The following is a 17,614-nucleotide window of genomic DNA, read 5'->3' as shown; positions in this document are numbered from 1 at the left end:
CCATCACTGTCCCAGAATTTTTTTTCCATGAAAAATTTCTGTGCCTCAGCAATGTCTGTACTCACAAAGGCAACATGGCAGCTGTAGACAAGCAATTTGTTTGTTTCAGCACTGTTATAGTGTCAACTGTTTAAAGTGGATAATGCCTGAGTACAGCTGGCGTATGCTTGTTGCGAGCTACATGACTTTATGATGATTACTTTATGTTGCCAATACCCTTACTTTTAACATTTATGACGTTTTTGCTATATATATGTACTTTCATTGTAGCCATCCTTTTCTTTGTGAACTTTAGACCGCAGACCCTGATTGTGTCTAATTGTATTTATAGCTCAAACTTGTAATGTCATTTTTTCCCCTGTGGTGCTGTATATTCCCTGGTTCCTTCAAGCTGACGCTATATTTCTATAGCTCCTGTTGTTAGCACTAAAAGTTGACGTTTTTTTTCTTTTCCAATGTTGCCTTCCAGTGTGTCAAAGTTGTGATTTCAATTTTGTATGCAAATAAAAAATTTCAAATATAGTTTCATCTGAATGGTGCAGTAAATTTACGCTTGAGGCTATTTCAAGCAAAAAAAAAAACTTTGAGGCAATTTTTGCCTTCTACGGTTGAGGCTCCATTTTGTGAAACCGTATTTGAATTTCTCAATTTAAGTTTTTTTTTTTGGATCTCCCCCGCTGTTGCCTTTAGGCTTATATAAAGGTTTCTTGATTTTGGGAAGCTTCTGATTTAAATAATTTAAATCATCGGTCCCGGGTGACTTTTCACTAGCGGTTTTACGGTAGTCGTGTCCCACTGCCGTTTTGTGTACGCATCGTACTTGTGTTAAGCAGTAAAAACCAAGTGGAATTTCAGACAACGGAATGGGTGTGATGTGACCATCTTCCACTCAGGTCCTGGAGTTTCCTAAGATGCACAGCACTAGTCTCTCACTACTGTGCCTTGTTTGTTATCCAAAGAGGCAGCGAGGCGAGACATTGCACTGTGGCATATCTAAAAAATCAAAGAAAGGGCAAACGCGTAAGCCTGGAGGTGAAATACTGGGCTGAACTCAGTGGCAGTAGGCGACAAATGGGTACATGTTTAGGGGTTTTTATTTTGTTTACCACACACAACTGCACACATACATTGCATACACAAAGAAAAGTTGGCCTATTGCCTCGGAGCGCGACTGTGCCCTGGCAGGTAGGACATGAACGGTGGAATTTGGGCAGGAGGAGGGGTGTGCATGCCTTGAAAACCGCTTAGAAGGTTGGCCCGATGGGCAAGAAACTGTCCCATAAGGGCTTGTGTTCCCTGCAAGAAGGAGTTGTGACTCCTGCCGGGACCTCCTTCATATTTTCATGCTTTCTTTGGAGAAGCTGATTTTCCATTTCAAAGCGAATGATATTTTGCTTCTCTTGCTGCTCAATGTTCTTTTCATACATCTTATCCAACACCTTTTGAAACGTGGTTGTCTTGCGTCGCTTCGGGGGGGGGTGTTGCATCAAGGGTCAGGTTTCCACGTTGTGTTCCTGATGTGCTTGGTTCTCCTTGCGATGGCGTAGATGTTGCAGCTGAAAATAGAATTCCCATGAGATAGCCTTTTCACGTTTATCACAGCCTCTTTAGCTTTTTTCTTCTTCAGTCTTATGTAGTTTTGTCTAATTCATTTCAGAGGGGGATGTAATTGACCTTGATGTTTTATGTATGCTCCTTTTTATGACATGTGTAGGAATACGTGGTCTGTCGTCATGTTGGCTATAAGGCGAGTATGTGAAAAAGGCTTAACCTTTTCAATTTGCAAGTGCTGCATGTGTTATTTATTACTTTGTATTTTCCCACATATATTATGGTCTGAGGCTTTACTGTGTATGGAGGGAGTCTAAGAATCGAGAAAGGTAATTAAAATCTCGAAGAATTCTTGTACATAGGAAAACTGAGGAACTTTGGAGTAAGTATTTTAAAAAGTGACTTGTGCCTTAGGGAAAACATAAGCCGCATATGTCTTGGAACACCTGACCACACTTGTTTTGCTGGCAATTTTGTTCCAAGAGTGGACATGACCTACTATGAACTCATGTATATGCAGTAAATAAAGCTTGCACGCATGTTCTCTGCATCGTTTTTTTCAGTCATATTGAACACTGAAGTAGGAAACATGACTGCTGTGGCATTACAGCGCAGAAAAAAAAGAACTTACAGGTTTCTAGATCTTCGGACGCATCTCCTTCCTCTTCGCTGCCATCTGCAATTATAAGTATTGGATTAGTGCATTTGCCATAGGTCTTCATTGTAATCAGGGACGGGAATATTGACAGTACAACCATGTGCATGGTCAATTCATGATCTATATTTACCCTGCATAGCATTCCTTGCCGAGTACCCCAGCACCTTAGACTGTGGAATGCCCTGCCTTCAAACAAAAATGCGTGATGGGCGTAGTAACACATTTAATTGTTATAACCGAAATGGAGATAATTGGTCAAACAAAATTTTATCGCCATAAGAGCGCAAATTCCCTTAATTGGTCATACGTCATTATCAAAAAACAAGAATAACCAAAATTTAAAAATATCACAAGAACGAAGTTACGAAATAAATGCATGGCTCATTCTACGCTAAACGTTCCAGGCAGTACGCTCGACCATCTCCGATAAGAATATAAAAATTCATGGTCGATCGTTTGACTACACTAATCGCTTCCATTTTTGTTTTGAGACCAGTTTTCGGAGGAAATTTTTTCTAACTCTCAGAGCAACTTGAATATCGTGGCGGCGTCCAATAACTAGGTTGTGAAAAAAACTCGTGGGTAGGAAGAACACAGCGTTTCCTTGGCACAACGCGTTCACAGCTACTAGGTTGTCTCAAGATGTTCTTTGAGGGGAAGCAATGCGTTGTTCTTGGGCGATATTTAAACAATTTTTACAGCTCTTACAACTTTTTATGAGATAATGCAGCTGCATAATTTGTTTCTATTACTGGCGGTAAGCGCAGGAAAATGAAGCACGAATCAACAAGCCGGGTTTGGTGCATTTAGGAGGCTGCCGAGGAACCCTCGGTGCAGTGAAGTGCGCTTACGGTCCGCCGTTGACAGCCTTGGGGGCAGCTCAATATAAATAATATTTTCTCGCGTAAAACAAAGATTCGTAATAAACTTACCGAAATAAATATCGTTTCTGCACCCTTTGAAATGATTCAAATTGTATATTTTTATATGGAGCGCCACACAGACCAATAAGTGCCTGAACATGAGCAATATTGCAAATTTTTCAAAGTTCATGTGCCAGCGCTTCCAAACTACTGTCTTCGCGACTCGTGTTTTTCCCCCACTTACCGTCAACAATGTAGGCAAGCTACGCAGCTGCGTTGTCTCTGGAAAAGTTGAAAAGCTGTAAAAATTTCTGACTTTGGTCAAGAACACTGCATTGCTTCCCCGCAAAGGACATTAACATACACTAGTGGTGAATGCGTTTTAACAAGGAAATGCTGTTTTTTTCCTACCGACTGGACCCGTTTTACCGTGCTGCGTATAATATTTCACTTTTTAGAAGTTTCTTCGCAACCTAACTGCCACCATACTTAAGAAATTAAAATTTTTTAAAAAAAAATTGGTTCCAAAAATGAATAGTGTAGTAAAGTGACCAACCATCACTTTTTATAGTGTAATCGTAGATGGTCTATCGTACTGTCTGGGATATTTGGCGTGGAACGGCCCTCATCTCCTCCAAAACCCGAACACTAAACCCGAAAAAACGTTCGAAATGCCTAAGTTCATTCAGGGATTCATGAAACACGAATTAAAAAGAGCGAGACCAACCCTGGACTACGCTTTTCCTCTCGGGGAAATTACATGCATTGGTAAAAGCACTTAATTTGTGTGATAAAGTCAATTTACACCACTTGCAAAAAAAATACAAAACAAAACTTACAAAGAATAAAATACCCGAAAGTATTTGCCTTTTCATAGTCGAACCTGGCTGTGAAGAACGCAAAATAAATGCAAGCGGAGTTGGAATGCTGCGCATTAGTAGAAAATTCTGTGAATTTAGGCAATTGTATTGTGATGGCGAGGTGACCAGAAACTTTATGAATGCGTTCATGTGCACGTGTTTCAGATTTCTGGCGCACAAGCCGATTTCCTGCTACGGGCAGAGCAAAATAGCCGGTCGTGAGAACGATAACCAACAAGCTCTCGTAGGATGGGCCAAGCAAGATTTAAACGTAAAAGTGATCTGCATTTACCGCATAACAGAACGATGTCCTCGTCTTCGGCGGCGGTGTCAACGCCGTAATCTCTTGCTTGCACCATCGGGCGGTCGCCAAGCAGAAGGCTCATTTTGTCAAACCACTTCCACTTTGACGGCTCTCCGCCACTTTTGCATAGGAGCAGGCGTTCCTGCGAGCGTCAAAAAAGTCATTAGAAATTAAAGCGCCTGAAAACTTTTTGATTCAAATCGAGCAGGGAGGTACACACAGCCGTGAAGCGTTTCTTCAAATTCTTCCAACAGGTCCTTATTTGCTCCCACGTCCACGTCAGGCCCTGTTCCTTCAAACATCTTTTCAGGTCCATGAATATGTCCTTATTTTTTTGCCGCTTGCTATCGAGCAAATCACTCAGTTTTTTCTCGTTGACTAAAGCTAGCAACGTCGTTATTTCATCATCTGTCCACATGGTGCATGGAGCCCGCGAGGATGTCATCGTGCCTAGCGCGCGCGTACCGGCCGACAGAGAAAGAGCAACGTCGGAGTGTTGGGACAGGGGAAATGGAGACCGCGACGTAGCGCTCGTGTCTTTCGTGTCCTTCTTGTCTCTGTGTCGTCGTTTTGTTCTCGCGCTATAACTATCGTCAGGGCGGGAGAGGTCACGAGCCGTCAACTCAGCGCGACCGGTTATAGAGGAGACCCACGCCGAGGGAGGCGCTGCGGATCGTGGCGCTGTCAGTCAATGTGGGGAGAAAACTGGTTACTCGAGTGTTGACCTCTCCGCTGTCTCATTCAACCTGCTTGAAAACGTGTTACTTTGCTCGCACGCTGCACGCGTTTTGCACGTGTTTTTGAGAGTCGCGTCGCGCGCGGTTATGATATATGCGCTCTGTCCGCATTTAATAGGATGCCGCAATTGAGGATTTTTTTTTTCGTGCATAAATTTGGTAAAAGGGCAGCGAAGCAAGTTGTAGCAGACGACGCCGTCCTCGTCAGAGCGAAGTGCGTTTCGCAAGTGAAAGACGACGTTGTTTACGACGTTAGAGGGGAATAAAACTTTCTGTACGTTCATAAATATAAACCTGTTTTATTTGGTTTACTCTGTGTACTATGCACCATGTTTGTTACTGGATGCATGGGTAAGGCCGCTTCTCTTGCTTTAGGTTAAGCGGATCTTGCGCTGTGACTGCTATTAGTTGGGATACCTTAATTTACTAGCACCCACCCAAGTTATCGTGCGGTATATACACAGCACTTCAAAAATAAATGGTCTATGTGGGCTTCTTTCTGACCCACAACAATAATTGACATCTATCTCGCATGTCTTTCCTTGCTTTATTACCGTTCTCATCGCGGGTACCTTGCGTTCACGAACAACGTGCGTACCATCATGATGAGCGCCCAGCTTCCACAGAAACTTTTTGGTGTGGGGAAGAGCGCATTGCTATAAAGGCATTTTATATTGGTCACGTGTGAAAATGCACCGTGTTGTTCGGGCTACCCCTGCACACTCAGTAACAACTAGCTCACTGTATCCGCCAACGGACGTGCAACAATGGCTAATGCATTTTATTATTTTTTTCATAGTTGTCCAAGCTTTTGGCAACCACACACTTCCGTCGGCGCTGCGTAGATTTAAAAAATATATAACAACACATTATCAATACTACATGTGCACACAGCTTCAACTACTACGTCCCCAACAATATCGAATAATAGAAGCAGCATAAAATACTTCTTCGCTATTTTTTAAGAGTGCTCTAAAGACGGGCGTTAAGAACTTTACTTTTAAGATGGGGACATGCATCTCCCAGTAACTCGATAGATTAGAGGAACGGTGACGCAGGAATTAACACCCGTAATTTTTAATGCAATGTGCGCGTGCTAACTTTTATGAAAAAAATTGTTTACATACTTTTTTCGGCGCACTGCTTTAATCCACTTCTGTCGTCTGCTTGTTTCGTACCATCGGTTTGGGAATCGGTAGAATTTCACTGTGGAGTCGACCTCTTCGTGTTTGCATGGTTATTGTGACAGTTGACGACGCAGCAATGTCACCCCCTTCTCTGTTGGGGTGACATCGCGGAACGAGGGACGTTTCACGTGCAGTGCGTGCTTCGCAAATGCGTGGAAGCCAAAGGGAGCGGAAGGGTCGGAAGACTCTACTGTTGTGCGCTTTTTCTGGCAGGGGAAAGGCAAGCGCTGGCGTCACCGGGCGAACTTGAGCGGCTCTCCCATATAAGCCCCGTGTACATGGACGCGACGGGGGCGGGCTGAGTTGAGTGGCGGGTTCAGCTTACCTCGACGCGCCCGAGTTTATATGAACTCGCACGGACGAGTTGAGGTGAGCGGTGATCGCAGCGACGCTTTGCGTCGAGGCGAGCCGAAAGCCCGTCTTCCGGTACCGGTTTCCGCTCCTCCAAGCCTGCGCTCTCGCCGCTGTGGGCTGCGGTTGTTTACGTAGTTGTCGCTCCGCCACCGCGATGGCTGTCTTGGTATTTTTTCTCAGTTTGCACCAGCTGTACTTTATGGTTGTGTTGGTGTCTTGGCTAACACTGCACAACGCGATGGCAGCAGTGGTTCTGTAAGCGCAGGAAAATTACTGGCGGTAAGCGCAGGAAAATGGAGCACGAATCAACAAGCCGGCTTTGGTGCATTTAGGAGGCTGCCGAGGAACCCTCGGTGCAGTGAACTGCGCTTACGGTCCGCCGTTGACAGCCTTGGGGGCAGCTCAATATAAATAATATTTTCTCGCGTAAAACAAAGATTCGTATTAAACTTCTCTGGAAAAGTTGGAAAGCTGTAAATATTTCTGACTTTGGTCAAGAACACTGCATTGCTTCCCCGCAAAGCACATTAACATACACTAGTGGTGAATGCGTTTTAACAAGGAAATGCGGTTCTTTTCCTACCGACTGGAATCGTTTTACCGTGCTGCGTATAATATTTCACTTTTTCGAAGTTTCGTCGCAACCTAACTGCCACCATTTTTAAGGAATTGAAATTTTCTTTAGAAAATTGGTTCTAAAAATTAATAGTGTAGTAAAGTGACCAACCATTACTTTTTATAGTGTAATCGTAGATGGTCTAGCGTACTGTCTGGGATATTGGGCGTGAAACGACCCTCATCTCCTTCAAAACCCGAACACTAAACCCGAAAAAACGTTCGAAATGCCTAAGTCCATTCAGGGATTCATGAAACACGAATTAAAAAGAGCGAAACCAACCCTGGACTACGCTTTTCCTCTGGGGGAAATTACATGTATTGGTAAAGGCACTTAATTTTTGTGATAAAGTCAATTTACACCAATTGCAAAAAAACCAAAACAAAACTTACAAAGAATAAAATACCCGAAAGTATTTGCCTTTTCATAGTCGAACCTGGCTGTGTAGAACGCAAAATAAATCCAAGCGGAGTTGGAATGCTGCGCATTAGTAGACAATTCTGTGAATTTACGCAAATGTATTCTGATGGCAAGGTGACCAGAAACTTTATTGAAGCGTTCATGTGCACGTATTTGAGATTTCTGGCGCACAAGCCGATTTCCTACGGGCAGAGCAAAATAGCCGGCCGTGAGAACGATAACCAAGAAGCTCTCGTAGAACGTGCCAAGCAAGATTTAAACGTAAAAGCGATCTGCATTTACTGCATAACAGAACGATGTCCTCGTTCTTTTATGCTTGCTATCGAGCAAATCACTCATTTTTTTCTCGTTGACTAAAGCTAGCAACGTCGTTATTTCATCATCTGTCCACATGGTGCGTGAAGCCCGCGTGGATGTCATCGTGCCTAGCGCGCGCGTACCGGCCGACAGAGAAAGAGCAACATCGGAGTGATGGGGACAGGGGAAGCGGAGACCGCGACGGGCGGGAGAGGTCACGAGCCGTCAACTCAGCGCGACCGGTTATACATGCCCTTTCTGAGCGTGGCGAGTTCGGTGAACCTACCCCCTGTCTCCGGGTCGACGGGACTCGCCGCGACGACTCTCCGCCCCGACGCGTCCGCTTATACATGGGGAGGGCGAGTCCGGAAAACCTGTTTATTTCGACTCAACTCACCCTCGTCGGGTCAATGTAAACGGGCCTATACATGCCCTTTTTGAGCGCGGCAAGTTCGGTGAACCTACCCCCTGTCTCCGGGTCGACGGGACTCGCCGCGACGACTCTCCGCCCCGACGCGTCCGCTTATACATGGGGAGGGTGAGTCCAGAAAACCTGTTTATTTCGACTCAACGCGCCCTCGTCGGGTCAATAGGCCCGTGTACATGGACGCGACGGGGGCGGGCTGAGTTGAGTGGCGGGTTCAGCTTACCTCGACGCGCCCGAGTTTATATGAACTCGCACGGACGAGTTGAGGTGAGCGGTGATCGCAGCGACGCTTTGCGTCGAGGCGAGCTGAAAGCCCGTCTTCCGGTACCGGTTTCCGCTCCTCCAAGCCTGCACTCTCGCCTTTCGACGCTGTGGGCTGCGGTTTTGGTGCATTTAGGAGGCTGCCGAGGAACCCCCGGTGCAGTGAAGTGCGCTTACGGTCCGCCGTTGACAGCCTTGGGGGCAGCTCAATATAAATAATATTTTCTCGCGTAAAACAAAGATTCGTATTAAACTTACAGAAATCAATATCGTTTCTGCACCCTTTGAAATGATCCAAAGTGTATATTTTTTATATGGAGCGCCACACAGACCGATAAGTGCCTGAACATGAGAAATATTGCAAATTTTTCAAAGTTCATGTGCCAGCGCTTCCAAACTACTTTCTCCGCAATTCGTGTTTTTCCCCCACTTACCGTCAACAATGCAAGCAAGCTATGCAGCTGCGTTGTCTCTGGAAAAGTTGAAAAGCTGTAAAAATGTCTGATTTCGGTCAAGAACACTGCATTGCTTCCCCGCAAAGCACATTAACATACACTAGTGGTGAATGCGTTTTAACAAGGAAATGCGGTTCTTTTACTACCGACTGAAATCGTTTTACCGTGCTGCGTATAATATTTCACTCTTTTGAAGCTTCGTCGCAACCTAACTGCCACCATAATTAAGAAACTAAAATTTTCCCCAGAAAATTTTTTCCAAAAATGAATAGTGTAGTAAAGTGACCAACCATTACTTTTTATAGTGTAATCGTAGATGGTCTAGCGTACTGCCTGGGATATTTGGCATGGAACGACCCTCATCTCTTCCAAAACCCGAACACTAAACCCGAAAAAACGTTCGAAATGGCTAAGTCGATTCAGGGATTCATAAAACACGAATTAAAAAGAGCGAAAGCAACCCTGGACTACGCTTTTCCTATGGGGGAAATTACATGTATTGGTAAAGGCACTTAATTTTTGTGATAAAGTCAATTTACACCACTTGCAAAAAAACCCTAAACAAAACTTACAAAGAATAGAATACCCTAAAGTATTTGCCTTTTCATAGTCGAACCTGGCTGTGAAGAACGCAAAATAAATGCAAGCGGAGTTGGAATGCTGCGCATTAGTAGACAATTCTGTGAATTTACGCAAATGTATTCTGATGGCGAGGTGACCACAAACTTTATTAAAGCGTTCATGTGCACGTATTTGAGATTTCTGGCGCACAAGCTGATTTCCTGCAACCGGCAGAGAAAAATAGCCGGTCGTGAGAACGATAACCAACAAGCTCTCGTAGGACGTGCCAAGCAAGATTTAAACGTAAAAGTGATCTGCATTTACCGCATAACATAACGATGTCCTCGTCTTCGGCGGCGGTGTCAACGCCGTAATCTCTTGCTCGCACCATCGGGCGGTCGCCAAGCAGAAGGCTCATTTTGTCAAACCACTTCCACTTTGACGGCTCCCCGCCACTTTTGCATAGGAGCAGGCGTTCCTGCGAATGCCAAAAAAGTCATTAGAAATTGAAGCACCTAAGAAATTTTCGAGTCAAAGCGGACAGGGAGGTACTTACAGCCGTGAAGCGTTTCTTCACATTCTTCCAACAGGTCCTTATTTGCTCCCACGTCCACGTCAGGCCCTGTTCCATCAAACATCTGTCTAGGTCCATGAATATGTCCTTATTTTTTGCCGCTTGCTATCGAGCATATCACTCAGTTTTTTCTCGTTGACTAAAGCCAGCAACGTCGTTATTTCATCATCTGTCCACATGGTGCGTGGAGCCCGCGAGGATGTCATCGTGCCTAGCGCGCGCGTACCGGAGAAAGAGCAACGTCGGAGTGATGGGGACAGGGGAAGCGGAGACCGCGACGGGCGGGAGAGGTCACGAGCCGTCAACTCAGCGCGACCGTTTATGCATGCCCTTTCTGAGCGCCGCGAGTTCGGTGAACCTACCCCCTGTCTCCGGGTCGACGGGACTCGCCGCGACGACTCTCCGCCCCGACGCGTCCGCTTATACATGGGGAGGGCGACTCCAGAAAACCTGTTTATTTTGACCCAATGCGCCCTCGTCGGGTCAATGTAAAGGGGCCTAATGTAAACGGGCCTCAAGCGACTCCGCTTGTTAGCTCGTCAAAGTCGTTTCAGAGAATGCAATTGTTTCCAGAAGCTACCACAGCTTTGTCGCGAGGCAGGATTCGTTTCCTTCGCGCCCCATGCGCAAACGACTGCAGGCACACAGCGGGGGTACTTCGCGGGACGACCATAGGCCGAAAATTGAAACCATGTGTGGGCGTGGCCTCTGCTTGCCGGAAAGTGGTGTGTACAGAAAGTGAACTGATTTTGTCGCGTGGCAGGCTTCAGGCATCCACGAAAGCTCATGTTGATTTGAATATCCTCGGCTTGCCTGATTGTTCCGCGCAACCGGGGACGCTAAAAAACCCTACTTAAGCAGCGACTCGGGCTCTTTTTGAAGAGAGCGGAGTCGGGGTCAACAGCGCATCTCACCACCGGAGACCAGCCATGCAAGCCGAGGGGTATGCCACCGTTTTCTATGTTTTGTCTTTGTGACCTAGTGCATTTTGTAAATTGAAGTTGCGTTAGCTAAATAAACCCTCAATGAGTGCTCCCCGAAATCATCATGTTCACTTCTCATCTATTGCCCCCGCGGAGTTTCACCCACACTTATTCGTCTCCCTGGTCGTCCGATGCGCCTAACTTTGAACAACCCCGATACTTCGCTACAATATGGTAGTTTTGGGACATTAAACCCCACATATCAATCAATCAATTAACCAATCAATCAATGAGATGCGCTGTTGACGCGCTGTCCGCTCTCCCCAAAAAAGGCTCGAGGTGCTGCTTAATTATTGTTTTCCAGCATCCGCGGGCGCGCGGACTGCACGGAATGCCACTGTTTTGCACCAATTGAAAAATGGCTTATACGCACCGAAGAAATGAGCCGAGGATAACTAAACTTAACACAAGTTTTCATGGTCGCGTGAATCCTGCCTCGCAAGAAAACTGTAGCAGCTTATTGAAACGGGCCCGTTCTCTAAAACAGCCTTGACGCGCAAAGAAGTGCTCAAATTTCGGTCCCCGATTGCCCCGAAGGACCGAAGCGGTGGCTCGCTCGTTTGGGGCGTGGGGTGCACAGTGACTGACCAGATGCAGCTTTTTCTCTTCAGACTCTCATTCTTCCTCGAGGCTCCCTCCTCCATAAAAGTCTTTAAATTGTGCCTCTAACAAGAGCATCTGGTAAAGAAAAAACTCCAGTTGTAGCTGAAAAAGAAAAAAGCTTTCCACGAGACATGGCCTTCGCGACACTGGGGTGATGTGAGGACGCCAATGACATGAATTGAGATGACATAACTATGGTTGACAGGGATGATGGAGTGTCCGGGAACGTCAAGAGCAGTCTTTCAAGAAAAACGCCTAAAAGGAGGGCATATGTCATGACGCTCATGAATATATTACAAAATATGAAAAAGAGGATGACGAAGGGGCGCATAGTTGAATTGAATATTGCCTCTTAAGTTTAAAGAGAATTTAGAAAAGAAGAAGACGAAGGAAAGAAAAAAAAACGGGCGCGATCAACGAAGTGGCCGAGACAGACGGAGGCGCGTGACCCTAGCAGCGATCAATGCGCTAGCAGCGACGAGCTGAGACCAAGTTGGGCTTGGCAGGAGAAGAACGCATCGCCAGCAAACGCACTGGCGACGGGAGCGGCGGGACAGCAACTTGGCAACCTGTGACGCGGGCGTCCCGAGAAGGAGACCACGACACGTTTTGAGGGAAGCTGCTCGGGTTGCAGCCGTCGTGCTCATCGTTCCTTGCGCAAACCCCTTTGAAGCCAGCCGCCGGAGACAGTCTCTGGGTGGCCACGTCATTTTACAGCACCGGGCAGCGCCAGCGGCCGCTAGGCCCAACCACAAAAACATAGCCACGACTGCAACGACATGAGGCGATCACAATAATGGGTTACCACGTCGGCCACGACAGCAACGGTGACGTTCGTCGAGAGCGTCGAGATCCCTAACTGGTACCGGGTACGGCCAATTAGGGCATTGGCGGCAAGATAATCTATGGTGACAAGGAAAAGCGGCCGGAATATTGAGTTACTATGAGACTAGCGACGCCTCACGTTGACTAGGACGGATCAGCTTGTAGCGTGGTTAGAATGCAAACTTATTGAGCCTGAGTTTGAATTTGAAGGCAATAATATTGGTTTGGTATATTTGTATACAGATGGTGTGTCGTGCGGGTGTTGATTAAATGTGGTGTGTTGTTATCGAAATCATGTTTCAGTTCATCAACCCCAGCAGCCACCCGTAATCTCTGACATCATATGGTGGTTTTTCGACGTTAAAACCGAATTATCAATCCAATCTTGGTATTTTGAGTACACCGATCCTAAATGATGCATGCATGTTCCTTGCTACTCAAGGAACATGCATGAAACTCAAGGAACTAAAGGATCTCAAGAAACTTAAAAAGCATGTTCCTTGCTACTCAAGTATTTATTCATTATACTGCCCCATTCTTGCAAGAAATTAGCGGTGGCTTGAGAAGGCATATAAATACTGCGAAAATTGCAAAGCTACAGTCCTAAGCGATATTCTAATGCAAGGACATTGCAACCTAAGTTTAATTCCAGAACCACAACTACATCATAATTTTTAACTAAGACTGCCACACCTCCTCCCCTAGAAGACCTATCTACCAGCTAAACATTGTAGCAAGGTTGACAAACATAGTGGTCGTTAATTTTGTCACGACGCCTTGTCTCAGTAATAAATATAATATTTTTATTATTTATTTATTCATACTGTCTGCCCAAGCATCAAGACAGGAGTTGGGGTACGTATTTGGCATGTACAAAAAACATATGTGGAAACAAGTTTCAGACTGTACGCTCAAGACGCACACTATAGGGAAATAACAAAACAAAAACGCAAAACTATATCAGAATACATCCCGCATAGGTCATGCATAAAAGAAACATGATCGAATACATCTGGTAGACGTCAACAAAAAGAGAAAAAAGATTTGAAGTGATATAAAACATATTGAACACATTCATATAATACATTGAACATGTTCAATCAACAAGGAACAAGCAATTTGGTTATAAATATTCTGAGAAAGCCTTTTCGAACCTTTGTTAATTGCAACGTTCGACTATGTATTGAGGTCATTGATTCCAATCAACGATGCTCCGAACCAAAAACGAATACTTGAATAAATCTGTTCTGTAGTGGTGTGATAAGTTTCGAGTGTTTTGTTCTGGATGTGGTAAATGGCTGAAGTGCGATGTGTTCCCTTATGTGAACCTTGTAGTCTACACTAAGTATGTGAAAAAAGAATATCAGTCGATTATGTTGCATTTTTCGTTTCACCGTCATTAAACCGGCTCTGTCTCTAAGCTCACTAATAGACTGAGTTCTCGAATAGGAGTTGAAAATGAACCATAAGGCTTTGTTTTGTATACGCGCACATTTTAGTGTATTTGTTTTGGTGTATGGTTCCTATAGATGACTTGCGTAGGTCAGTACTGGAAGAATAGTCATATTATACGCCTTTGTTTTAGCTTCCGGGGTGGCATCGTGAAGTTTTCGTCGTAACGACCAAAGTTTACGTATGGCTTTATTGCAAACAATGTCAACATGCATGGACGAGTTCAAGTCATGTGCAAGATGAACACTTAGATACTTAACATTCTTTACTTCAGTCAGTACTGTGCCTTTAAGGCTGTAAAAAAAGAATAACGGGTCTTTTTTACGTGTCATGTGCATGAAGAGGGTTTTTGATGCATTCAGTTCCATTTGCCATTCGTCGCACCAAAGACTAAGTTTTTGTAAATGGTTATCAAGCTCCAGCTGATTGTCAGTGAAGCTTATCTTCGCATACACAATGGTGTCATCTGCATAATGTTTTACAGCTATTTGCTGAGAAAAATCGGCACCCGTGTCACTGATATAGATGCAGAAAATAAAGGACCTATTACGGACCCTTGCGGCACGCCTGATCTGACTGGTTTATTGGTGCTGGAGACTTTATTTATTTCAACAAATTGTTTCCTGTTTGACAAATATTCCTCTATCCATTTCAATAGCTGAATGTCACTAGTCAAACAAGACAACTTTTAAGCAACTTTCTGTGAGATATTTTATCAAATGCTTTTCCGAAATCAATAAATATGATGTCTACTTGACCTTTTCCATCTAAACACTGACCCAATTCATGCGTAACCTCAGTAAGAATTGAAATTGTGGAATACCTTTTGTGAAACCTGTGCTGATTATTACCTAAAAAGCAATTTTCTTCTACAAACTCCATTAGCTGAGAAGACAAAATGTGCTCCAGTGTTTTACAACAAGTACTTGTCAAGAAAATTGGTTGGAAATTTGTGACGTCGTATTTGGAATCCTGTTTATGGATCGGTATTATTTTGGCACACCTCCATTCTATCGGAACGTCACCGGATTGAAGTGATTTTGTGAAAATGTCCAACAGAAAAAAATAAAAACCACTCGGCATAACGCCTGAAGAAGCCGTTGGAAATTTTATCAGGTCCTGGGCATTTTTTTTTTCACATCTACTTTAGGTAAGAGACCCCGAATGCCTTCTTGTGTTATAGTTAGCTCAAGTAGACATTGCTCATTAGAAATTCGCACTTGAAGAGTTGAACCATCATCCCTAATGAAAACCAATTCAAAGTATTCATTAAATTGGCAAGGCATCTTATAATTATCCGTGATAGTTTTATTATCGTTCTTCAAAAATTGGATGCCAAGTTTTGGTCCTGAAAGGTACCTCCAAAATTTTCCCGGTGATGTTTTAATAAAATTGGTAAGAGTTTAATTCATGTACCTGTGTTTCGCTTGAATATTCTCCATTTTGAGTTCCTGAGAAAGGGAACTGACGTAACGACGTGTTTTTGTTGACAATAGTTTTTTAGCCCTCGTTCTTTTCAAAAGTCCTTTTTTTCTGAAATATTTTTCGCGTAATCCATGGGTTTCTTCTGTTACTTTCTTAGTGCGTTTTGGAACAAATAGTTCTATTGCTTTCAAAACAATGCATTTAAACATGTTCTATGCATCATTTACTGATGCAGTATTCAGAGAGATATATTGAGTGAAAGCATCATATCCCTGCTCTAAATGATCTATTGCTCTAGTAAAATCGAGAACTGTCGTAGTTTTATTCTTTTTTAGCCGAGTGCGCGTGGTATCTATATGCGTGATCACCATTTTCTGATGAGATATCCCTTCTAATACTTCACATTGATATTTGAATGGTGCGGCAGATCTGCTCGGGAAGACAAAATTGAGCAGCGGTTCTCATGATTCGTGGATTCGCGTAGGTTTAGTTACAATTTGTGTTAGGTCAAGAAGCCAGATCCAAAAGAACTCGAGACACAGCTTGTTCATTTGCACCTTCCTGATGATTCAACCAATCGATAAGCGGTAAATTGAAGTCTCCGGCAAGTATAATCTTATAATTAGAATGGCTAAACTTATGAGTTAAGAAATTATTAAGAAGTGTTGTATACTTCAGGGGTGCCAGGCGGGCGATACACTGCGATAACTACAAAATACTGCTCATCCATTTGTATCGTGCACGCAACGCATTCTAATTCCGTTGGGGAGAAAAGTTCAGTGCAATCAATTGAAGTTTTGTGAACAATGCCAACACCTCCTCCCCTGGATCCTCGGTCTTTGCAACAGGCAGTATAAATGGGAGGCAGAAACTCTATTTTCAACGGATTCGCTTAACCAGGTTTCTGTCATGATTACAACATCCGGTTCATGTTCAAAGAGCGCAGCCTCAAAGAGGGATGACTTGTTACAGATACTGCGTGCATTAACATTCATAACTGTTAACTTGTCAGGAAAAATTTCCACTGCCGTCCAAGCTGGCGTCTTTTTCGTAATGGCAAACGTTTCAGCACTCTTTGCGCAAATCAGTGGAATCGCCCGAGTAATATGTCTTGCCTTCTACGCAGAGCTTATCGTAAGCTAGGCGCACCTGCTTTCCACTCAACTTCTCGTCTTTAGCGCTTTCCCAAAGGCAATTTCTGCTGTGTAGCACGCGTTTTGAAAAGTCATGACGGATTGAGACGTGCGAACCCTTTAGCTTGTAACAGTTACGCACAATTTCCTGCTTTTCCTTTAAGTCGTTTAGTCAGAGAATAACCAGTCGCGCTTTTCACTGTCTTTTTCCAGTGCGGTGCATACGCTCCACGCTTTTAGGCGATAAACCGATTACAGAGAACATTTTGTCCTGTACCACTTTCGTCAGGTCTTCCTGTATTTCCCTGTCCTGCTCATGCAGGCCGAAAATAAAAAGATTATTGTGGCGCTGGCGATTGTCAATGTCATCAACCTTCTAATATAACACTTCGAGTACTTCGTTCAGTCGGGCTGCTGTTTGTTGTGCGTCATCCTGTTTAGACAGAGAGGACTCAAGTTTAGCTAGGTGGTCTTCAATGTTTTTTATGGCAGTACCATTTTCTTTTACTTCTTTTTGGACTACTCTTTCATCACCTTTAATGTCGGCTAATGTTTTTGACTGCTCCTTCAAAGTTTGCAAAATCTGCTCAAGTTTGTCATCTTAGTTTGAGCTCGGGCCCGGATTCAACTCGACGTCACCACTTGCGACAAGTTAAAGAAATACAGACCAAAAATTGCACACTATCAACGCCAGTGTCCGGGGGCACGGCATGACTATTAGTGGCAAATAATTGCTTTTAATTCATGAAGTATCGTGCCTCCCCTGCACCAAGCAAATACGAACACGTTGGACACCATGCTTGTATTCGTGCCGTGCCCGCAATATGGAGCTTATGTTGAAATAATTGTATCTCAAGTTAACTTGTTTCATTTATGACAATTCAAGCGTTAACATTATTTATTCCCAGATGTTCATTTTTCCGATATATGCTAATTCACGCATCTCTTTTCCGAGGGTGGCCTTGCGCAGCCTTTACGAGTTTATTTTGTGATTCGTCCCAAGAGTAAATAAGCTCGTCTAGCTTGAGTTTGTGTTGCACAAGCGACACCTCCTTTCCTTGAATTTTA

General features: G+C 44.2%; 1 protein-coding gene across 1 annotated transcript; it reads right to left on the bottom strand.

Annotated features, from left to right (window-relative positions):
• Positions 1-1,428: 1,428 nt before the first annotated feature.
• On the bottom strand, positions 1,429-4,692 carry LOC142783770 (uncharacterized). The gene is made up of 4 exons (XM_075882337.1): positions 4,457-4,692; positions 4,225-4,378; positions 2,183-2,227; positions 1,429-1,556 (listed from the first exon to the last, which is right to left on the bottom strand). The coding sequence occupies exons 1-4, from the start codon at positions 4,679-4,681 to the stop codon at positions 1,429-1,431; spliced, it is 552 nt and encodes a 183-aa protein (XP_075738452.1). The 5' UTR covers positions 4,682-4,692.
• Between the last annotated feature and the right edge of the window lie 12,922 nt (positions 4,693-17,614).

The sequence above is a fragment of the Rhipicephalus microplus genome, unplaced genomic scaffold, assembly GCF_043290135.1.
Source record: "Rhipicephalus microplus isolate Deutch F79 unplaced genomic scaffold, USDA_Rmic scaffold_12, whole genome shotgun sequence".
NCBI lineage: Eukaryota > Metazoa > Arthropoda > Arachnida > Ixodida > Ixodidae > Rhipicephalus > Rhipicephalus microplus.
This window is presented reverse-complemented; position numbering and strand designations above follow the sequence as displayed.

Excerpts from the sequence above, each read along its gene's own strand:
- LOC142783770 (XM_075882337.1), bottom strand. The coding sequence starts at position 4,681 with ATGACATCCTCGCGGGCTCCATGCACCATGTGGACAGATGATGAAATA. Across the intron at positions 4,379-4,456 it reads TGAAGAAACGCTTCACGGCT|GAACGCCTGCTCCTATGCAA; the intron begins GTGTGTACCTCC and ends TGACGCTCGCAG. Across the intron at positions 2,228-4,224 it reads GGACATCGTTCTGTTATGCG|ATGGCAGCGAAGAGGAAGGA; the intron begins GTAAATGCAGAT and ends TTATAATTGCAG.